The 23,049-nt window shown below is 52.3% G+C and overlaps 1 protein-coding gene and 1 long non-coding RNA gene across 9 annotated transcripts; one reads left to right on the top strand and one right to left on the bottom strand.

Moving 5' to 3' along the window:
* Positions 1–613: 613 nt before the first annotated feature.
* Positions 614–22,002, top strand: Adamts10 (ADAM metallopeptidase with thrombospondin type 1 motif 10). Of its 8 annotated transcripts, XM_074054268.1 has the most exons (25): positions 616–733; positions 1,694–1,880; positions 2,142–2,488; positions 3,215–3,371; positions 5,115–5,332; positions 8,509–8,592; positions 8,688–8,833; positions 9,262–9,305; positions 9,422–9,527; positions 9,615–9,761; positions 9,923–10,064; positions 13,242–13,349; positions 13,794–13,939; positions 14,040–14,103; positions 14,997–15,099; positions 15,395–15,528; positions 15,625–15,748; positions 17,812–17,892; positions 17,984–18,147; positions 18,249–18,375; positions 18,468–18,597; positions 19,143–19,347; positions 19,560–19,736; positions 19,818–19,977; positions 21,284–22,002. In XM_074054268.1, the coding sequence occupies exons 1-25, from the start codon at positions 722–724 to the stop codon at positions 21,391–21,393; spliced, it is 3,423 nt and encodes a 1,140-aa protein (XP_073910369.1). In that variant the 5' UTR covers positions 616–721; the 3' UTR covers positions 21,394–22,002. The 8 variants fall into 8 exon arrangements, 7 of the variants coding, with proteins under 7 accessions (XP_073910370.1, XP_073910369.1, XP_073910372.1 ...); XM_074054269.1 differs by lacking the exons at positions 17,984–18,147; positions 18,249–18,375 and having other exon boundaries at positions 614–733; XR_012441381.1 differs by lacking the exons at positions 19,818–19,977; positions 21,284–22,002 and having other exon boundaries at positions 617–733; positions 18,472–18,597; positions 19,123–19,347; positions 19,560–19,699.
* On the bottom strand, positions 11,097–13,264 carry LOC141416797 (uncharacterized). The gene is made up of 2 exons (XR_012441382.1): positions 13,129–13,264; positions 11,097–11,426 (listed from the first exon to the last, which is right to left on the bottom strand). It is a non-coding gene; the product is annotated as an uncharacterized lncRNA (long non-coding RNA).
* Positions 22,003–23,049: the final 1,047 nt, after the last annotated feature.

Below are 23,049 nucleotides of genomic sequence, written 5' to 3'. Positions count from 1 at the left end.
TACTAGCACTTTGAGTGGAGGTGGAGAACTAAGGGGGAGGGGGTCAGAGGAACCCATGCAGGAAGGGTCTCAGTTCCAGATTTAGTTGAGGTTTCCAAGGGAGTAGTAAAGAGGAGGCAAGAAGATAAAAGGGGGAGGACCTTTTTAGGGGGCGGGTGTATTAGGAACAGGTTGGCCAGGGGCAGGGAGGAGGTCAGCAAAAGATGCATCTGAGACCATGAGAAGCCCATGTGTAGCTATCAGTGAGGGAAGGATCCATAAGGATCCTTACACATGGGTTCAACACCACCCCACCAACTGAAGCCCCCAAAAGGTTTTTAAAAAAAAATCCAAAGAGTGTACATTAGCCTTGCTGGACAGAACAGCAAGGTCTCAAAATATCTGTGAGTGAGCTGCCCATTGCTGCAGGGGTTCAAGCAGAACTGAAGAATGTGGGCTTCTCCATCCACATCTTGGAAAAACCTGGCTCCTCTCCCTCGCAGCCAAACTGCCCTGTTTGGGGATCAACTCTCAGACTTGGCTGGACAGCAAAGAAAACAAGAGAGTGTGTGATTAAGGGGGATTTTGCACAGAGGAGGAGGGTGGAGACTGGAGGGCGGGTGGGGGTTGGGGGGGCCTTGGCACAGAGTGGTGGCCCAAAGTGGTGTCTGCAGGAGGCTGGCCTAGGGCAGATGCCGGAGAAACGGAGAACAGAGACCTGCCTGGAGGGCCCAGAGCCTCCATGAGAAGCAGGGTAAGAAGCCAGGCTGGAACTGTAGGGTGGCAGAGAGGCCTCAGGAACAGAACTACATGTTGGGTTTCTAGCCCTGTTAGTAGGGTGGATGGTCCTCCTGGTGGTGGAGGTAGTGAAGGATCCCAAAGTAGGACCCAGGATGGTGGGGATGCTGGAAGACCCCAGTTCTGTCCTTAGCTTTAGTCTAAGTTGGATATTCAAGCACTGAACCACCATCCCAGCCATCAGGTGTATCCCTTGCCAGCCTCCCTATTGTCACTCTCCTGCATCAGCCCCTCCCTGGGTCCATGCCAGGCCCCTTGGGGCCTCCCTCAGGCCCTTAGCATTTCCCTGCAGTTCACCCTCTCTTGTTTCTTTCCACGACTGATTTCTTCTGTCCTTTGAACCTCTGCTTCCCTGAGCCCCATTGATTTCTTTAGAGAACATGTCACAATTTCACCTATACTCATGTCTGTCCATCTAATTGACTGTCACTCTCAGGAGGCAGAGCCCCAGAGGAAGAGGACTGCATCTTTGTCATGTGCAGCTGCTGTGCCTGCGCCCTCCAGTGCATCCCAGTCCTTACTCAATGAATGAATCTAGTTTCTACCACTTTCTGACCATGTGACCTTGGACAGTCTATCACACTTCCTCTATACAAGGACACAGAGGAATGGGGTCTTCTTAGTTATTTAGGAAATGAAAAGCAATGGTGTGGAAACTTCCAGGCCACACTGGCACATAGTAGATACTCACAGCATTCTGGTACCTGCCTTGCCTGCCTGAGTGTGGGAAGGGCAAAGAATAGAGGAGGTGAAGAGTATGGTGGCTACTAAGTCAGACACAGCATTTGGGATCTTCAGATAGGGAAACTGACTTGGCCAGCTGAGGGGCTGCAGGTCGCCCTGTCAGTCTGACAAGGGCCCTCCTATACTAGGCAGTAGGACAGAGCCCCCCTTCTGACCTGGTCTCCCCTCCCAGGAGCCCAGTGATGCTGCCCAGACTGTGAACAGGGGAGGCAGCACTGCGGGGGCTGCCAGCAGCCGGGACTGGGGAGAGACATGTGGACACGTAGCCCCTATGGCTCCCGCCTGCCAGATCCTCCGCTGGGCCCTCGCCCTGGGGCTGGGCCTCACGTTCAAGGTCACACATGCCTTCCGATCTCAAGGTAGGAGCCATCTCAAGGTAGGAACTGTCCAAAGGTGGCAGTGGGGAGGAAGCAAGAGTTGAAGCCAGTTGGGTCCCCAAAAAAAAGAAGGGTCATGGACTAGGATGGGGGTCGATGAGTGGAAGGGACCTGGGATCACTTAGGCTGAGCCTTACAGTCAGTGACCTGGAATCATGATCAGTGAGACCAGTATCACCTGCTCCAGGACACAGGGACTGGCCAAACCAGGGCCCATTCCAGGTCTGTGATGCTCACCCACAGATGAGTTCCTGTCCAGTCTGGAGACCTATGAGATTGCCTTCCCAACCCGTGTGGACCACAACGGGGCGCTGCTGGCCTTCTCGCCACCTGCCCTCCGAAGGCAACGTCGGGGAACAGGGGCCATAGCTGAGACCCGCCTCTTCTACAAGGTGGCCGCACCCAGCACCCATTTTCTGCTGAATCTGACCCGCAGCCCCCGTCTGCTGGCAGGACACGTCTCCGTGGAGTACTGGACACGGGAGGGCCTGGCCTGGCAGAGGGCTGCTCGGGCCCACTGCCTCTACGCCGGCCACCTACAAGGCCAGGCCAGCAGCTCTCATGTGGCTATCAGCACCTGTGGGGGCCTGGTGAGCTGAAGATTCTGGGAAGCAGGGGGGATATGCCCACATTTCTGAAGTTAAGAAAAACACTTCTAAATACAAGTCAGCAAAGGAATCATGGACCTTTTGAAAGTCTTTTGAGCTAATCAGTATTTTTGAGATGCAACTAAAGCAGTACTTACAGGAAAATGAATAGTCTTAAGTAAAATTAAAAATAAATGAGAGCAGACTGGAGGTGTAACTCAAGTGATAGAGCACCTGCTTTGCAAGTGTGAAGCCCTGAGTTCAAACCCCTGTCCCACCAAACAAAAAATGAGGGGAAGATTGGTGCTGATGGCTCACGCCTGTCATCCTAGCTACCTGGGAGGCTGAGATGGGGAGGATCAAGGTTCAAGGATAGCCCAGGCAAATAGTCTGAGACATCCCCATCTCTAAAATGACCAGAGCAAAATGGACTGGAGGTGTGGCTCAAGCAGTACAGTGCCTGTTTTGCCAGTGGGAAGCCCTAAGTTCAAACCCTAGTCCCACCAAAAAAAATAAATAAATGAGGGAAACACCCATCTCAATAAATTAGAAAATTAAAGGATGGTACCTTAAAAAAAATAAAAAGAAAAGAAATTATTAGAAAAAGTATAGCAAAATAAGCCCAGTAAGATCAGAAGAATGAAATCATAAAGTAGAGATAGGGTCATCCCAGGGATCCAGTGAACCAGAACCTGATCTGATCTTTCTGTGCCCACCCCACACCCCCAGCATGGCCTGATTGTGACAGATGAGGAAGAATATCTAATCGAGCCCCTGCAAGGTGGGCCCAAGGGTCCCCGGGGCCCAGAAGAAAGTGGCCCTCATGTGGTATACAAGCGTTCCTCTCTGCGTCACCCCCATCTGGACACAGCTTGTGGAGTAAGAGGTACACATTTGTCTTGGGATGGGCAAGGGTTATAGAAAACATTCTATCCTTCAGGCAGAAGTAGGCAGCACTGTCTGTCCAGCTACCAGAGGGGGAAAATGAAATGGTGAAGTGGTTGAGAAAGAGACAAAGTGGTATCATTTGGGTGTTCCTGCCATCTGCAGGCAGTGGAACAGGACAGATACGTACAGTCAAGCAGTGAGGCCGCAAGACAGTGCAGTGATCCATGGTCGGCTGGCCCAGCAGTAAGACAGCCAGACAGGTATTCTGTATAAAGCCATTCCATGTCTGGGATTATTGTCTAATTGCACAGTTAAGCAATAGACTGGTTATATCACATGGTGATACAGTCAAAATGCAAGCAGAAAGGCCCCAGCAGTGTTCAAAGGTCAGACTTAGAACCAGACCAGTAGGACAGATGTTAGACATTTTAGGGAATGAAAGAAGAGGAAAACCTTATAATAGCCCAGCAGCTCTGGGCTAGGCTCCACCAGTGTGAGGACTTAATTGCTCCCCTGAATCTCCCAGCCATAATCTATAGTTAGAAGACAGATTGATAGACAGCAATGGCTCATGCCTATAATCCTAGCTACTTGTGAGGCAGAGATTAGGAGGATCATAGTTCGAGGCCAGCCCAGGCAAAAAAGTTCATGAGCCCCCATCTCAACCAACTGCTGGGTGGAGTGGCGCATGCCTGTCATTCAAGCTATTTGAGGAAGCACAAATAGGAGGACCATATCCAGGCCAGGCCAGATTATAAAGCAAGACCCTATCTCAAAAAAAACGAGAAAACAGATTGATAGAAAGTTCAACAGAAAAACATAATGAGTCATCAAATGAATTATGCAACCCAATAGTCTGCGAATAACACATTGTGGTAGCTGGTGGAGTGGCCCACGTGGTAGAGCACTGCTTAGCAAGTGTGAGGTCCTGAGTTCAAACCCCAGTGCTGCAAAAGCAAAAAGCACACTGTGGCATACAGCCACTGTTAGTTGGACAAGCAGAAAGTGGGATGGTGTCATAACTGGGTGACCAGTACAGCAATCCAGCTATAGTAGAATAAGGCAGTGAGTTGTTCTACAATGAGCCAGTTGGCCAGTGCATTGGTTGGAAAGTTGCTTAGTTAGAAGGCCAAGTACTTAGGCGGGGTGTGGTGGTACACAACTATAATCCCAACACTTGGGAGGCTGAGGCAGGAGGATTGAGAGTTCAAGGCCAACCTGGGCTACATAGTGAGACGTAGTCTCAAAAAATATAAATGTATGCATTTGAGACAATGAGATGGGCTGTGCCACACCAATACAAATGGGCGGTGTAATTGCCAGGATGTGGTACAATCATACTGGTCGTAATGGGGTACTGGGCAGTTGGTCACCCAACCAGCTTAGCAAAGGGACAGTTGTACAAATGTTCAGCTGTACATTAGACATTGGGGAAGTCTGGTTGTTGAGCAGATGGAAATCAAGCATGGGTCAGCTGTGTTTTTGCACAACCATTTGTGAGGAGTTGGGCTGTTTGACAGAGGAATAGACATATCAGTATAGACCTAAATTTTCAAATAGTGGGACATTATAGAACTAGACATTACGTCGCCAGGATACTCAGATAGCAAAAGAAAGCAGGCATTTGACAGACCCTTGGGTAGAGGAACAACCAGAGAGTCAAGGGTTTCACAAGACAGTTGTCAGGCGGCTCTGTGCCCCACCAGCAGCAGGGGTTTGATTGCTCTACTGGATCCCCTAGACGAGAAACCGTGGAAAGGTCGGCCATGGTGGCTGCGCACTCTGAAGCCACCGCCTGCCAGGCCCATGGGAAATGAAACAGATCGAGGCCAGCCGGGCCTGAAGCGTTCAGTCAGCAGAGAGCGCTATGTGGAGACCCTAGTGGTGGCTGACAAGATGATGGTGGCCTACCACGGGCGCCGAGACGTGGAGCAATATGTGCTGGCCATCATGAACATTGTAAGTGCCTTCCCCTTCCTGCGTGTGGAGTCCCCAAGGACTTGCAGTCAGCCTCCAGGTGTGGAGGAAAAGGGTGTCACTGTCCCACCCCTAATCTCTGACCTTTGCCCAGAGCAATAGACTGGAAAGGAACAAGGTGAAAAAAAGAGGATGGCACACAACCATGAGTGAGGAAAGGTAGCACAGAGTCTAGGAGCAAATACTCTGCAGCAGAAGCAGTGTGCCTGGGTTTAAATCAAGCTCTGCCCCTCTTTAGCTGTATACTCTTCAGCAAAATACTTCTCTGCCTTGACTTACCCATCTGAAAAATGGGGATTAGACTAGGTGGATCTAGTGAATTTATAATGCTCTAAGAACAGCACCTGGCATGCCTAGCATGCATGAGGCCCTGGGGTCCCCAGTATCACAAAAATACATGGTAGGTACCATGAAAGCGTTGGCGGCTTTGCATTAAAATAAATACACAGCCAGCTACAGTGGTTAGTGCCTTTAATCCTAGCTACTCCAGAGGTGGAGATTAGGAGAATCGCAGTTTGAGGCCAGCCTGGGCAAAACGTTCTCAAGATTCCATTTCAACCAATAAAAACTGGCCGTGGTGGCATTTGCCTGTTACCCCAGCTGTGTGGGAAACTTAAATAGGAGGATTTCGGTCCGGGCTGGCCTGGGCATAAACACAAGACCCTATTTGAAAAACAGATAAAAAGCAAAAAGGGCCAGGTGCCGGTGGCTCACACCTGTAATCCTAGCTACTCAGGAGGCAGAGATCAGGAGGATCACAGTTTGAAACCAGCCCAGGCAAATAGTTCGAGAGACCCTCTCTCAAAAAAACCCATCACAAAAAAGGGTTGGTGGAGGGGCTCAAAATGTAGGCCCTGAGTTCAAACCCCAGTCCACAAAAAAAAAAAAAGCAAAAAGGACTGGGGACACAGGTCATGGTAGAGCTCCTACCTAGCAAGCTCGAGGCCCTAAGTCCAAACCCCAGGCTCACCAAAAATAAATAAATAAATAAATAAAGTTTAAAAAAATAAATATACAGCTTACAGGCACTCATCAAGGTTGGCAGTACACACCTAGGCACACACTTAAATGTGTACTGAGTCCTTGCACCCAAGCACCTGCTTGTCGACTCATACAGGCTGATCTTCCTGACCACACTCAGAAATACAGCCGTCCCTCGGTATCCATAGGCAATCCCACGGATAGCAATAAAATGGTGTAGTATTCGCGTGTGATTTATACACCTCCCATAGGCTTTCAGTCACCTTTAGATGAGTTATAATCTACTCATCCTACTACAAAAGTGCTACTTAAGTAATTGCTATGTTGTATTGTTTAATGAATAACAACAAGGGAGAAAAATTCTATTCAGTACAGATACAATTTTTTGTTGTTTTGGTTTTGTTTCCTTGTGGTGCTGGGGTTGGAACCCACGACCTTGTGCATTCTAGGCAAGTGCTCTGCCACCGAGCTACATCCTCAGCCCCATGATTTTCTTTTCTGAATATTTTCAGTCCATGGTTAGTTGAGTGCACCAAGGGCTGATGGTACTCACTTCCCACACTTGATTTCTTTTTTCTTTTTCATTTATTTTTTTATTATTCATATGTGCATACAATGCTTGGGTCATTTCTCCCCCCTGCCCCCACCCCCTCCCTTACTACCTACTCCAACCCCTCCCTCTTCCCCCCACCCCCTCGATACCCAGCAGAAACTATTTTGCCCTTATCTCTAATTTTGTTGAAGAGAGAATATAAGCAATAATAGGAAGGAACAAGGGTTTTTGCTAGTTGAGAAAAGGATAGCTATACAGGGAGTTGATTCACATTAATTTCTTGTGCATGTGTGTTACCTTCTAGGTTAATTCTTTTTGATCTCACCTTTTCTCTAGTTCCTGATCCCCTTCTCCTTTTGGCCTCAGTTGCTTTTAAGGTATCTGCTTTAGTTTCTCTGCATTAAGTGCAACAAATGCTAGCTAATTATTTAGGTGTCTTACCTATCCTCACCCCTCCCTTGTGTGCTCTTGCTTTTATCATGTGATCAAAGCTCAATCCCCTTGTTGTGTTTGCCCTTGATCTAATGTCCACATATGAGGGAGAACATATGATTTTTGGTCTTTTGGGCCAGGCTAACCTCACTCAGAATGATGTTCTCCAATTCCATCCATTTACCAGCGAATGATAACATTTCATTCTACTTCATGGCTGCATAAAATTCCATTGTGTATAAATACCACATTTTCTTAATCCATTCGTCAGTGGTGGGGCATCTTGGCTGTTTCCATAACTTGGCTATTGTGAACAGTGCCGCAATAAACATGGGTGTGCAGGTGCCTCTGGAGTAACCTGTGTCACAGTCTTTTGGGTCCCACACTTGATTTCAATCAAGATTCTTGGCCACTCTGAGCCTCAGCTTCCTCCTCTGTTAAAAGGGCGTCTGCCACAGAAGGTAAGAGTTGGTGAGAGGGAAGCCAGGTAGAGCATTGACAGAATAGGGCTTGATGAATGTTGTTTTTGTTTCACTGAAGCAAAAGACAAGACAGAATTCAGCAGACTGATAAATGGCCCAAGATGTTAACATAATCTTGTTTCTGATACCCCCAACCCTGCCTCCCTCCCTTGGGTTTTTAAAGTTACCTAAAACTCACCAGGGTTCCTGGGGGCTTCCAGATAAGACAATGATAGCCCAGGGCTCCAAAACTGTGCATAGTCTGGTCTCTGTCATCTGTGCTTATTTATCCTGGGTCACTTCCACTGCCTCCAGAGTCTCCTGTTCCCACAGTTTCCCTTTCCTGTGTTGATGCTTAATTTGGTGGATGAAGCATGTCCCTCAGGTCACCTCTGGGAAAAACCACACAAAGCAGCAGTGGCCGGGGTTAAGCAGGGACAAATGGGTTGGAGGACAAATGGGTAAACTGAGTTAAGACAGAAAGAATCATGGCAGGAAGCAACCCAAACTTAAATCCTACTTATGACACCACCAGCAGTATGCCCTGCCCTCTGTGCCTCGGTTCCCTTATCTGTAAAATGAAGGTGAAATCATAGATGCTACAGGCTCAACCTAGGACCCAGAACACAGTTGGTGCTCAATTAAAGCAAGCTGCTCTCATTGGTTGTACTTCATGTTTGCTTTTCTGGGCTCCTCTTAAGACTCGGTTTCTCTTGTTTCTTGGAGGTCAGGTTGCCAAACTTTTCCAGGACTCGAGTCTGGGAAACACCGTTAGCATCCTTGTAACCCGCCTCATCCTGCTCACAGAGGACCAGGTGCGTGGGGTCCCTGCCCCTTCCCCTCCAACCCAATGCAGCCTGTGTCTCCAGTGTGGCAGGTCACCCATGTACCTCACTCTGTCCATCCCCAGCCTACCCTGGAGATCACCCACCACGCCGGGAAGTCCCTGGACAGCTTCTGTAAGTGGCAGAAATCCATCGTGAACCACAGCGGCCATGGTAATGCCATTCCGGAGAACGGTGTGGCCAACCATGACACAGCCGTGCTCATCACACGGTGAGGAGTCGGGAGGGCTGAGAGAACAAGTAGACCAACGATCACTGGGGTACAAGTAGTGGTGACATCTACTCATGGAGGATGGGAGGAGCTGAGAAAGGCTAGGAAGCTTCAGCCACCAATCAGAGAGCCAGGGATTGTTCCAGAGGATGCTGGGAGCCTGAGAATGTGGGGCCGTTTGTGCCCTGACCACTCATTCATTCACTCTCCCATTCATTCAGATGATCGGTCACTCAGACTGACAGTTGGGTACCCACAGTACCCCAAGGTCAGCTGACCGGCTCCAGCTGGCGCACAGCATGAGCCTTTGGGTAAGAAGCAGGTAGTACCTCCTAGGCAGGATTCAACCCCCAGAGGGGTTGGGCAAGGTGGCATCAGCAAGGGGAGGCAGCCCAGCCCCCTCACCTCTCTGCCCTCTCTCTCCACAGCTATGACATCTGCATCTATAAGAACAAACCCTGTGGCACACTAGGTACTGGAGTCCCGCAGGTTCCAGGCACCTATGAGGGTGGCCCTGACCCTGGGGTGAGACCTGGCAGGGTGCATGGGGCCGGGCAGCAAAGCCCCACCGACATGCCTGTTTCCCAGGCCTGGCCCCCGTGGGCGGGATGTGTGAACGAGAGAGGAGCTGTAGTATCAACGAGGACATTGGCCTGGCCACAGCGTTCACCATTGCCCATGAGATCGGGCACACGTGAGGCTGGGGGACACAGGAGAAGGAGGACGGGAGGAGTTGGGCTGGTCCCTCAGCACCCCACAGAGCTGACACCCCTCTCCCCAGATTCGGCATGAACCACGATGGCGTGGGGAACAGTTGTGGGGCCCGTGGCCAGGACCCGGCGAAGCTTATGGCCGCGCACATAACCATGAAGACCAACCCGTTTGTGTGGTCATCTTGCAGCCGTGACTATATCACCAGCTTTCTGGAGTGAGGATGGACACGCCCAGCCCTCCCAGCGGGTCACAGTCACATTAGGGAGCTCTGCAAATCAGGGCAGCTCCCCAGGGCACCCACCCGCCCAGCTGGGTGCTCCCTGAGGTCTTGGCCTGCAGCCCCCTTGCATAACAACTGCTTTCTTCTCACCGCAGCTCAGGCCTGGGGCTCTGCCTGAACAACCGGCCCCCCAGACAGGACTTCGTGTACCCAACGGTGGCGCCCGGCCAGGCCTACGACGCAGATGAGCAGTGCCGATTCCAACATGGAGTCAAATCGCGTCAGTGTAAATACGGGGTAGAGAGAGCCTTCCTGCTTTCCTTCCTGGGAGGGGAGGGGGCCACAGGAGGGTGGGCAGCTTGGCCGAGGCACCCACCGGGGAAGTAGGGTGGGAGAGCAGAGAGAGGGGATGAGGTGGGCCTCCTGGGACAGCTGGGAGGACAGAAGCACATAGGCTGTCCAAATGTCCTAAGCAAGCCACCAATGATTAGGAACAAGAATGAGATGGCCTACCTCTCCAGACCCCTGATGTGAAGACTAGGCTGGGAAGGGCCACCTGTCCACACACATGGCCACTTGTGGGCTGCAGCAAGACCCAGGTCCCCAGACCTCTAACTTGGCAGTTTTAAGTTAGACAATTCATGGTTGGTGGGAATGGTTTCCCCAGGGATGGGCCAGCTACTTCACTTGGCAAACAAATGGAGAGAACCTTCCAGGAACTCCCAGTCTTCACTCCCTGTATTCCCCACTGACTGGTTCACAAGGTCTCCTGGCCCTAGTCCTTGGCTGGACAGGCTCCCCACTCTTCCTGGAGGTTCAGACTCTCAAAGCTCCATCCATGCCATCCAGAAGTGAGCTAGGGGCCGGACACGATGGTGCACACAACTGGTGGTTCCAGCTACTTAGGAGACAGAGGTAGGAGTGTCGCAGTTTGAGGCCAGCCCAGGCAAAATCAGTGTCAGAACCTATCAGAAAAATGAACTGAATCAAAAGGGCTGGAAGCGTGGTTTAGGAGTACTTCCCTTGCAACCACAAAGCCCTGAGTTCAATCCCTAGTATTGCCAAATTAAAAAAAGAAATGGGCTGGGAGTTGGGGAGGGGGGGTTGGGGCAGAGGCACCCCACTTCCAGCTCCTTCAGGAAGCTAAAGATCCGTTGGCTTCCTGCTTTGGCTACCAGAGCCTAACCAGGGTCAGTTCTTCCTATCCACTTCTCTCGGTTCCCTAAACACACCTCCTGACTTCCTTCAGCCTCAGCAATGGTGGCCCCAGGCCCAGCCCCAATCCTGCACAACTTACACAGAAAGCATCAGAGTTTGCACAATGCCACGTTAATGCAAAGCAGGCAGCTATCAAAATGCCTTTACTTCATTCCACTGCAGAACAAGGGGGCAGCTGGACATGGTAGCTCACACCTGTAACCTCAGCTACTTAGGAGGCTGAGATCAGGATGATTGCAGTTTGAGGCCAGCCATGGCAAGAAGTTAGTGAGAACCCCCATCTCAACCAGTGAACTGGGCGTGGTGGTCACATGGTGGTCACGTGGTGGTCACATGGTGGTCACATGGTGGTCACATCTCAGCTATGTGGGAGGTGTAGGTAGGAGGATCATGGTCCAGGCTGGCTCCGGGCAAAAACTTGAGACGCAATCTGAAAAATAACTGAAGCAAAAAAGGGCTGAAGGCATGGCTGTAGCAGGCACAAGGTTCAATCTCAAATACCACCAAAAAAAAAAAAAAAGAAAGAGAGACAAATTCTGATGCAATGTATGTTTGACATTCTCTTGCTCCTAATTTGTCTGGGAATCACAGCACCCTTTAAAGAAATTCTGAGGTGACCCCTGAGTGTCTGCTGTGTCATGGCATCCTAACAACGGTGATGATAGCTGGTATTTACTGACTACTCCCTATGTGCTAATTGTGTGGTGTGTATCATCTCACTTAAACCTCTGACAAGTTATTGTTCCCAAGTTACAGGTGAGGAGACTGACCCTAGAGTCAGAATTTGAAGCCAGGTCTCTGTGGTGGCTACAAATTTGGGGAGAGGAGCTGTCAGAATATCAAACTTGGGCTGTCACTGTTGAATTGAACCTTCTTATTTTTGGAAGACAATCTTCATGGCCCTCCTGGCCAAGGGCAAAATTATTTACTACATATAAATTGGTTAAAGAGGTCAGCTTAGTGCCTGGTCCAGGGATATCTGTGTTCATTGCTACCCAAATAATATGGCATTGATGCAAGCCCTTTCATTGTCTATCCTGTCACAAGGCAGGCATTAGACTGCCTATCTTATTGATGAGAAAGCAGTCCCAGAGAAGGGACTGCAATGAAAATCAGTAGCAGGGTTGAGTTCTCCCAGAGTGGTCTAGGACTTATTTAAATATGGCATAGCGCCTCCTTGTGGGCAGGAGGTCAAAAGCAGGATTGGAATAAGGTAGTGTCACAAGCAGAATGGGGCTGGCTTGTTGATATTTTTAGAACAGAAGCCAAGTAAAGCTAGAAAACCAGGCCGAGTTTTTAGCTAAGGAGTGCCCTCTGGGAGGGGGCAGGTTTGAGAACGACTCTCCAGACTTCTCAAGTGTATGCAGGCATCTCCAGGGATTAACCAGAGAAGTGTACCTTCCTACCGCCATTGGTTAGTTCACTCACAATTTTCAAAGCCGGGAAGTAGTTAATCCAAAGAGAGGATTCCAGAAGCTGTTTCTCAGAGGGAAGGCCCTGGGAAGGTAGGGCAAGACATAGGCTGGAGGGAGTGAGATTTGGCCACCCTTGAACCTAGTGGGGCTTCTCTCTAGGTTTATTAATTCGGATCTGAAGGATCAAAGTGACTCCCTGGGTCCAGCTTCCTCACATTGACAAGCTGGCTGCAGGGCCTGGGCCAGCTCAAGCAGGATTCAGACAGGAAGGGTTTGGTTTGGTTTCTTTTCTTTCATTAGCGGACCCAGCCTGGTACTTCACAATCTTGAGCCCCCCACACCCCCACCCCATAGCTTAAAATCTTATTGCAGGCTCAACACTGGACCTGAGCCACCATGGAAGTTCTTGATTTCTCAGAACCGCTGTTCCTTCCTATGCTTTTACCCATCCCAAAAAGGAAAGGAGAATCCTCCCTGTCCCTTCCCCACAGCAGGTCCCAAGTTTTAGAAGGCGAGAGGAGCCCAACTGCAGTCAGTAGAGAACATATCCTTCCTCAAAGATCTGAGTTAGATTCCCTTAGTAGTGTGGCCTGTAGCCACGGCCCTTTACCTTTCTGCACCTTGGTTTTCTTGCGATAAAATGGGGATAATAATGTCCCCAAAGAGTTTATGGCATACATAGGTGTTCCATAAGCACAGCTTATTGTCAGAGAAGTCCCAGGCCATACCTCAAAAAAAGGATGGGACTCGTTGAGACCCAAGCAAGCACTGGGGTCCTCTCGAGCCATACTGGCTGCCCTAAGGAGTGGGGGGCGAGCCTGAGCGGCGCCTCGGCCCGCAGGAGGTCTGCAGTGAGCTGTGGTGTCTGAGCAAGAGCAACCGGTGCATCACCAACAGCATCCCGGCCGCCGAGGGCACGCTGTGCCAGACGCACACCATCGACAAGGGGGTGAGCGCAGGCCAGGGCGCCCAGCTGGGCCCCGCCCCCTCGAGCAATTTCCTGTCTAGGCCACGCCTCTCTGGTCCTCGGCTTTGGCCACGCCCACTGCATGAGGGTCTCGGTCCTGGTGTGCCCCTCCCCTGGTCTGAGGCCACACCCTTGCCCGCCTCAAGCCACGCCCCTCGCTCGTTCTAGTGCTCACTTCCCTCCTTGGCCGTGACCTTGTGCTTAGGGCACGCCTCTTGCTTCAGCAGATCGGCTGCCTGGCAGTGCCGCTGGCCTCAGGCCAGACCCCTATTGCTACCTGACGGTCCCTGTCTTCCGATCCCACCTCTCCATTCTCTTCCACCCCATCCCAGAGGGGCAGGGGACAGGGAGGCAGAGACACCGAGCCCAGAGCGTCTGGAAAACTGGACTCGCTCCTCCTCATTCTCCCCTCCACTTCTCTCCCAGTGGTGCTACAAACGGGTGTGTGTCCCCTTCGGGTCGAGGCCAGAAGGCGTAGACGGAGCCTGGGGCCCATGGACTCCGTGGGGCGACTGCAGCAGGACGTGCGGCGGTGGCGTATCTTCTTCCAGCCGTCACTGCGACAGCCCCAGGTCGGTCCTCAGGACCCTCACCCAAGACAGCAGGGACAAGGAAACCTTTGCCTCCTATAGCCCCCTGTCCCATCTTTCCTATCTCCCCTGCCGTTTCCAGGCCAACCATCGGAGGCAAGTACTGTCTTGGCGAGAGACGTCGGCACCGCTCCTGCAACACCGACGTGAGTTAGTTGCATGGGACTTCAAACTCCTTCCCTGAGTTCTCTGGGGACCTGCTGCGGTCACTCTTTACTCCTAACCTGCCCCTACAGCCCATTCCCCTCCACCCTACAACTCCCAAGGGATGGGGCTCCTCCCAGCTCTCCCTCTTTCTCTGATCTTCAACTTCTTTCACTAGGAGTCTCTCCATCTGCAAATAATTGCTTTGCCCTCACACCCCTCTCCAGGTACAACCCAGTGTGTCCCCTTCCCCAGTCCCCAGCCCCCTGTAATCCCCCAAAGCCTGGTTGGGCTTCCTGTCACCAAACCCAGGGGTCATCTTTTTACGTTCTGCTTGTCCCAACATCTGACAGGAATGACCATGTCTCTGAAGCCCTGGGCTTGACTACATCCCCATCACAGCTTCTCTCTGGAGTTTCTCTGCTGCTCCTTCCTTAAACGTTTGGGTTCCCCATGACTAAACCCTGTAGGTGGAGACTTTTAGGTGTACATGCCTAACACACCAGAGGCTTACCAGAAGGAGGAATATTCATAGAGTAGGAAAAGTTTTGGGGTGAGCAGTGCCCTTTCTGGCCCCCCACCTGAAGATGTTTGTGTCACAGGGAATCCACAAACTACTCACGGTCATGAGGAACTCAGCATCCTCTCCTAACCCTATTCTATTGTAGGCCCCCTTGTTTGAGCTCAGAACTCAGGCATCAACCCCAGTTCTCCCCTAACCTCTAGTGAGTCACATGTCACATGCTCCTAGCTATCTAGCATGGACCACTGTCCAGTCTCATTTGACCATCACAGCCTCCTCCTTGGCCTCCCTACCTCCAGTCTCACCTGTCCAAACTGTGCCACAGTGAGTACCACTTTTCTACCCTAACTTCTCCCCGACCCCCTGCCCCAGGACTGTCCCCCTGGCTCCCAGGACTTCAGGGAAATGCAGTGCTCTGAATTCGACAGTGTCCCTTTCCGTGGAAAATTCTACACATGGAAGACATATCGAGGAGGTGAGTGGGGAGTCCCAGAGGCTGTGGGGACAGTGGAGGGCAGCTGTGGGAGCATCCAGCAGCAGTTGGGTGTTTATAGCATCATGGGGTCTGCCTGGGGTCCTTGCCCAAGGAAACAATGCCCAGAATATGGCTCAATGGTGCCTTGCCTAGACACTGGGGATCCCCCACGCCCTCTGCCCAACCTACCTATGGTGTTGGGTCTGGGGTCTTGCCCGGCCTTGCCTCTGCCTGGGAGCAAGCAGGGAGTTCCGGGGTGGTCTGGCCTTGGTTCTGACGGGGCTGTGCCCCCCAGGGGGCGTGAAGGCCTGCTCGCTGACATGCCTAGCAGAAGGCTTCAACTTCTACACCGAGAGGGCCGCAGCTGTGGTGGATGGGACGCCCTGCCGCCCAGATACTGTGGACATTTGTGTCAGCGGCGAGTGCAAGGTGGAGGGGACTCCTGGGGAGATGGAGAAGGGATGGGGAGTAGGGTGTGGGAGGGGACATGACCCCACCACCGCCCACACTGCCCTCTCCATGCAGCATGTGGGCTGTGACCGGGTTCTGGGCTCTGACCTGCGGGAGGACAAATGCCGAGTGTGTGGGGGTGATGGAAGTGCCTGTGAGACCATCGAAGGGGTCTTCAGCCCAGCCTTGCCTGGGACAGGTGAGAGCCCCCAGCTCCCCTTCCATTCTACACACTTGAACCTAGTGACTGGGGTCAGGACTGGCCCCACCCCAGTAATCAAGATCAGTAACCCCTTCAACTCCAGGGATCCTATAGAGTCTGAGTTAAGGTTAGGGTTTGGGTCTCAGAGACCCCCAAAAGTCCTGGGGACATAAAAATGCCCCAGATTAGAAACAGGAAGAACCTCAGCTCCTGACTTGCGAACAACAAGCTGGTGCCTAGACCTTGGCAATTCAAATTGTCTTGGGGGATGGTAGCCCAAGTCTCTCCTTCTGCCATCCTGAGGACCTGAGGATAGGTTAGAAGGGGTGTTACTCTCTATCCTGTGAGTCAAAGGGGTTGGGGGACTCTGTTCTAGCAGAGAAGGGCTTATTAGGAGTGGGATACTGAGCTTCCCAGCTTGGGCTGAGCTCAGGGAGTGGGGGAGGAGATAAGGGGCTTCAGGAAACATTGAGAAGGTAGAGAAGCCAGAAGCACTGTTGAGATTGTGGCAGGACCTCACAGACCACCCCCCCCCCCGCAAGGAGTATGTTGTCAAGTGTGGGTTTCATTTATTGGGTAGGGGCTGATTGGGGTTTTTTAAGAGATAAGCAGCTGGTGTCAAGAGTGCGATTATGTGTGCAATTATGTGATAATCCAGAGTCAGAAAAGGTCGTGAGTATAGAAAAAAGATGGAATGGAGTTGGGCATGGTGGCTCATGCCTGTAATCCCAGCTACTTGGGAGCCAGAGATCAGGGAGACTGCAGTTTGAGGCCAGCCTGGGCAAAAAAAATTAGCAAGACTCCACTACAACAATCAAGCCAGGCCTGGTAGTGCCTGCCTGTCAACCTCTCAACTACACCAGAGGCATAGGCAGGAGGATCAAGATACATATCAGGCCTGCCTGGGCAGGAGGGAAAGTGGGAGACCCTATTCGAGAAATAACAAAAGCAGGGCTGGTGGAGTGACTCAAGTGGTAAGAGCGCCTCCTAGCAAGCGTCAGGCCCTGAATCAAGCCCTAGTACTGCCAAAAGAAAGAAAAGAAAACAAAAGAAAAAGAACTAAAGCAAAAAGGGCTGGGGGCATGACTCAAGTAGTACAGCACCTACCTAACAAGCACCCCAGACATTGTGATCCAAACCCCAGTGCCACAAAAAAAAAAAAAAAAAAAAAGAAACGGAGATAAATTTAGAAGCAGGATATAGTAGGACATGGGTCAGTCATGGATTTGGGATATGCAACACAGGGTGGATGAAGGAGTTCACATGGGCGTGGGCATCCACCATCCTTGGTGAGAAATTAGCTGTCCCAAAGATGGGGATTTGGGGAAGAAACAGGAAAAAGAGTTGAGTTGGAACATAGGGAGGCTGAGGAGACCAAAGAACATCAAAGTGATGTCTAGTGGGTTGGAGAGAGAGACTGGGGGTCCGTATGCCTGAGGACACCTGAGCCCAGCCCCCGGGGTTCCACAGAGCCAGTTGGCCCATCCTGGGGGTAAGAAGTTGACTGGAATGGGACATGGAAACATAGCCCTTGGGGAAGGTGAACTCACATGACCCAGCAGTCCACAGAGGACAGTGTGGAAGTCTAGCCAGATAAGCCAGGACTCTTGGGGACACAAGAGGGCAACAGTGGAAGATCATCCAGGCAGCCAGAGGCGGCTGCTGAAAACCCAATTCTGGTGCTAGACTCCACCATGTCACCCATGTCATTATCAAGGACTTGATAGTACCCTTCCCCCCAGCCTTGCTGCTCACAGGGATGGAGGGGGTTGGATATGTGGTGATTAGAGAAGCAGGAAAGTTTGAGTTCAAATCCCAGCCCAGTCACTTCTGGCTAAAATCTGGGTGAGTTACTTAGTTTCTCTGAGCCTCCGTTGTACCATCTGAAAAATGGGCATGGCAGTACATGCATCTCACAGGGTCCAAGCAGGATCGCAGTGGGGTGCCCTGTAAGCATTTAGCACGATAATGGTTAACTGTGATCATCAGGGCTATGGATAGGGAAGACAGGTGAGTGTGAGGGATGCACAAGTAGGTGACATCTGAACTCCACTGTCCAGGGTACGAGGATGTCGTCTGGATCCCCAAAGGCTCCGTCCACATTTTCATCCAGGACCTGAACCTGACTCTCAGTCACCTGGGTAAGCAAAAGGTGGGGGAATAAGGATTGAAGATAAACTGGGATTGGGGGCTCAGTGTGACTAGAGCTCTGACCCCTATCCTGTGCCTCAGCCTTGAAGGGAGATCAGGAGTCCCTGTTGTTGGAGGGGTTGCCGGGGACCCCCCAGCCTCACCGCCTGCCCCTGGCTGGGACCACCTTTCACCTGCGACAGGGGCCAGACCTGGCCCAGAGCCTAGAAGCCCTGGGACCCATTAATGCATCACTCATCGTCATGGTAACAGCGGGGCTCTGGACAAAGTACTGGGAGGGCCTTAGCATCCTTTTGGGATGGAGACTCCATGAGACTCCTCCATTGGCTCCTTCCCATGTCCCCAGGTGCTGGCCCGGACAGAGCTGCCTGCCCTCCGCTACCGTTTCAACGCACCCATCGCCCGGGATGCCCTGCCCCCCTACTCCTGGCACTATGCACCCTGGACCAAATGCTCAGCCCAGTGTGCAGGCGGTGAGGCCAGGGGGAACTCGGGGTGGACTCTTGGCACCAGGCTCAGATTCTCTGGGCCGGCTAGGGCTCAGCGGGCTTCTCCCCTCCCCCAGGCAGCCAGGTGCAGGTCGTGGAGTGCCGAAATCAGCTGGACAGCTCAGCCGTGGCCCCTCACTACTGCAGCGCCCACAGCAAACTTCCCAAGAGGCAGCGGGCCTGCAATACAGAGCCTTGCCCACCAGAGTGAGTGCCTGCCAGTCCAGGGTGGGGTGAGGGTGTTCCCGGGGGTCAGGGTGCAGGTTGGTGCAGGACCCAACTATCCAGGAGGCAGTAGGTTAGGAGAATCAGGGCTCCAGGTTGGCATGGGGAAAAATCATGAGAACCCACCTGAAAAGATAACAAAAAGGGTTGGGGGTGGGATTCAAGCTGTTGAGCACCTGCCTAGCAAACAGGAGGTCCTGAGTTCAAACCCCAGTACCACCAAAAAGAAAAGAAAAAAAAAAAAAACATGCTATGGGATTTATTAGGTCAAGGTTAGGTTCATGGGATCAGGATAAGAGTCAAGGCTGGATGGTCCTGGAGTCCAAATTCATGTTCAGCTCCCTCCTAGGTGATGCATCCAGGTCCCCAGTCTGGGTGCAGACTGGGTGCTTTCTGCTGGGGCAACAGTCCGCCCTGCCCAGGGCCAGTTTCCATAAGAGAGGGTTGGGATGGGCTAGTACCCAAAGCTCCCTCGTTGGGCGCCTCCTACCCTGCATCGTTTCCCAGACCCTCCTGCACCCCCACAGCTGGGTTGTAGGAAACTGGACGCGCTGCAGCCGCAGCTGCGATGCAGGCGTGCGCAGCCGCTCCGTCGTGTGCCAGCGCCGCGTGTCTGCCGCCGAGGAGAAAGCGCTTGACGACAGCGCCTGCCCGCAGCCGCGCCCACCCGTGCTGGAAGCCTGCCACGGTCCCGCCTGCCCTCCCGAGTGGGCGGCCCTGGACTGGTCCGAGGTGAGCCTCCCCTGCCTTCCCGCCCATCCCCACGCAGCCTACTCCCAATGCAGAGAAGGGAGACAGGGACCCCGGAAACCCATGTGGACACTTTTCTGCAGTCACGCTAGCCCTAGAGGGCCACATTCAACTAGCCACTACTCACCTTCCACTGGGCCAACACCCTGAACAGAAAACGCACACTGAATATAAAACACCCCCTCCAACTGCAGTGCACACCCAGCTGCGGGCCGGGCCTCCGCCACCGCGTGGTCCTTTGCAAGAGCGCGGATAACCGCGCCACGCTGCCCCCTGCGCACTGCCCACCCTCAGCCAAGCCGCCCGCCACCATGCGTTGCAACCTGCGTCGCTGTCCTCCTGCCCGCTGGGTGGCCAGCGAGTGGGGCGAGGTAGGTGGGCGCACCCTGGGGGACCACGGTGAGGGCAGGGGCGGTGGCGCGGTGGCGCGGTGGCTCAGTCTCTCTCCGCAGTGCTCCGCGCAGTGCGGCCTCGGCCAGCAGCAGCGCGCGGTGCGCTGCACCAGCCACACTGGCCAGCCATCCCGCGAGTGCACCGAGGCCCTGAGGCCGCCCGCCACACAGCAGTGTGAGGCCAAGTGTGACAGTGTGCCCCCTGGAGATGGCCCCGAAGGTATGCGGGCAATAGGCCAGGGGACACCAGAACCACTCTGACTTGAGGAAGCCACAAAAGGCCATGGTGGCCGGGAGGGAGAATGACCCAAAAACATTCATTAGGTGCCACTGAGTGCCACACTTTTCAGGTACCTAACCCTCAACCACCTCCGTGACCTTCACCCTCTTCATTTCCACCTGTACCATTGCTTGCCTAGTATTTTTTTTTTTTCCTTTAAATCTGATTTTTCCAAAATCAGGTACTATGGACTTTTTGTTGACTATGTTTCTGCCCTGTGGTTTTGTAGGATGTTTGCAGCAACCTGGCCTCTGCCCCTCCCTATCTGTCAATAGCATCCTTTCCCCAGTCGTGACGAGGAAACATGTCTCCAAACATTGCCCAATGTGGGGGAGGGACAAATTTGCCTCCTCATGATAACCTCAGTTTTTATACTAAACCCATTTTTTTCCACCTAAGTAATTTTTTTCTTTCTTTTTCTTTTTTTTCTTTCTTTCTTTTTTTTTTTTTTCTTTGTGGCACTGGGGTTTGTACTCATGGCTTCGAGCTTGCTAGGCAGGCACTATACCACTTGAGCCACACCCCCAGCCGTTTTTGTTTTGGTTCTTTTTGGAGATAGGGTCTCGCTTCCCACAGTAACTGGGATGACAGGCACACACTATCACTTCCAACTTTTTCTGCAAAGATGGAGCCTCTCGAACTTTTTCCCTGGGCTGACCTGGAACTTTGATCTTCTCAGTTCACCTCAAAAGTAGCTAGGATTACAGGTGTGAGCTGCCACACCTGGCTTGTAAATTTACTTTTGATAGAGAACATTAGGTGATTTATTCTGGGCTCTGGAATCAAACTACTAGGGTTCACTTTCCACCACTGTGCCTCAGTTTCCTCATCTGTCAAGGGGGTAAACAGCATATTTTCTTGGAAGGAGGTGCCACATTAGGGAGCCCTCTCCCCAGTTTCCTCATCTGTGAAGGGGTTAAGCAGTATATTCTCTTGGAAAGAGGTGCCACATTAGGGAGTCTCCCTAATGTGAGCATTGCAACCCCAAACAGGTATTCTCTTCTGGATAGTATCTAAAAGATCACTGAATAGGGGGAATACGTCTCTGATTGATGATATGTCGGAGTCAACTCCAACCCTGCTACACTCTAAATCCTAAAACCAGCCCAATGACATAGGTCCTATTATAGGCCCCCTTTGACAGTTGAGGAAACGAAGTACAGAGAACGAAAGCCATCTGTCGGAAGACCCCCTGCTCCGCCGCCGGCCGCTGAGAATTAATTGCCCCTTTTTTCCTCCCCTCCAGAATGCAAGGATGTGAACAAGGTCGCCTACTGCCCCCTGGTGCTCAAATTTCAGTTCTGCAGTCGAGCCTACTTCCGCCAGATGTGTTGCAAAACCTGCCAGGGTCGCTAGGGGGCGTGCGGCACCTGGAGCCACAACTGAGCACAGGCTAAGGGGGAACCCCACCAGAGAGGGCCGGAGGGGGCGGGAGCTGGGACTGAAGGGTGAGATGGAGCTGGAAGTTATTTATTGGAAACCTCTGCAGGGCCCCTGGTTGGGGGATGAAGAGGGGCTAGCTACCCCCAGGACCCCTCTTCAGCCCCTTACCCAGTTCATAGTTTGATCCCCCCTCCCTGGTGGCTCTAGAGAGGGGATACCTATTTGCTCCAGCACCCACCCTTAGGGAGTCCCCAACACTCCCCCACCCTTGATCGGAATATGTACTGTGAAGAGTGGGGGTGGGGAAGGGGTCTGCCAGTGCCCTGCCCCCAGCACTGTTACACCCCTCCGCTCCAGCTGGGAAGGGGGGTTAGAATCTAGGTCTGATATGGGGGAGAAGGGCTAGCACCACCTCCCTGACACCCTCCCCCTGAACTGACCAGGGGGAAAATCCACCCCAACCTCTGCCCTGCCTGCCCCAACATCCAGGTCACCCCCATCATGGTGCTACAAGCCCTGCCCTGGGGCCCACACATTCCTCACCAGGAAGCCCTACATCAATAAAGTTCTGTCTTAAGTAGATTTCCATGCATGAGTGGGTGTGTGTCAGTGTCTCATCTAGCCCCTGCCCCAGGCCCAGAATGGGCCACATCCCCTCACAGGTCATCCCCAGCAACCAGAGAGAGAGGACTTTGACCAACACACACAGGACCCAGTGGTTTCAGGACAAATGAACAGCCTCTCACAGAGATTCATAATGCCACACTCCCTTGATGCCCCCCAATAAATGAGGTTGTCCTGCTTTGAAGTTTGCATGCTAAAGTTTCACTGTCAACTCAGAAAACTTGCTCTGGAGATTGGAGACTCCTTCCCAGCTGTGGTCACTAGGGGTGCCTATTTTAACACCTTCTGGGAGGATGCGGGTTGCCAGGCATGAGAGCCTAGAGACATCCTGGGTCTTCAGGCCTGGACCTAAGATGAGTCTGAGTACAGGGTCCCTGCCAGACTCAGAGTCTGGTTCTATCTCAACCACCTCCTCGCTGGGTGGCATGAGGAGGTGACAATCTCTTAGAACTGCCAATTCTTCAAATACCAACAGAAGATTCATTTGTGGTATTCCAAAAAAATCAAGGCACTGGCTGACAGGTAATGGATCCTACGTGTGCCAGGAAAACCCGGGTCCCCATTTTACAATGAAAAGACAGGGAAGTCATGCAGGAAGTGGCAGAGTTAAGGGGTATATAAGATCTGAATCTGACATAAGTTTATTCAAGACCCTCCAGGTGTACTTAGCTCCTGGCACCCTCCGTTCCTTTCAGCTCAAACACTTGTGGCTCTGCAGGGCCATTCTATAGGGAGACCAGCAGAGGCCACTCTGGGAGAAGGAGTTTGCCTGGGGACACTGTGAGCAGCTTCCCAGTGTCACTCTGGAATGAGGCAGCCAGTCCTACAGCCAGCTGACCTGAAAGCCCTTTGCTGTAGCCTCTGTCCCTAAAGAGATGGAGAAGGGGCTTTTCTGGGGTCTGGCATTGGCTGCCAGCAATCTTTGACCTATTTGTTCAGACTCAGTGCCCCAAACACCAGCACCACCAACCCAGACACCAGCTGCTGGGCTTGGAGCTTTTTTCC

Source organism: Castor canadensis, chromosome 14, assembly GCF_047511655.1.
Source record: "Castor canadensis chromosome 14, mCasCan1.hap1v2, whole genome shotgun sequence".
Lineage (NCBI taxonomy): Eukaryota > Metazoa > Chordata > Mammalia > Rodentia > Castoridae > Castor > Castor canadensis.
This window is presented reverse-complemented; position numbering and strand designations above follow the sequence as displayed.

Coding starts and splice junctions, on each gene's coding strand:
- Adamts10 (XM_074054268.1), top strand. Junction 9,762..9,922: donor TATATCACCAGCTTTCTGGA/GTGAGGATGGAC, acceptor TTCTCACCGCAG/CTCAGGCCTGGGGCTCTGCC. Junction 15,100..15,394: donor ATGGAAGACATATCGAGGAG/GTGAGTGGGGAG, acceptor TGTGCCCCCCAG/GGGGCGTGAAGGCCTGCTCG.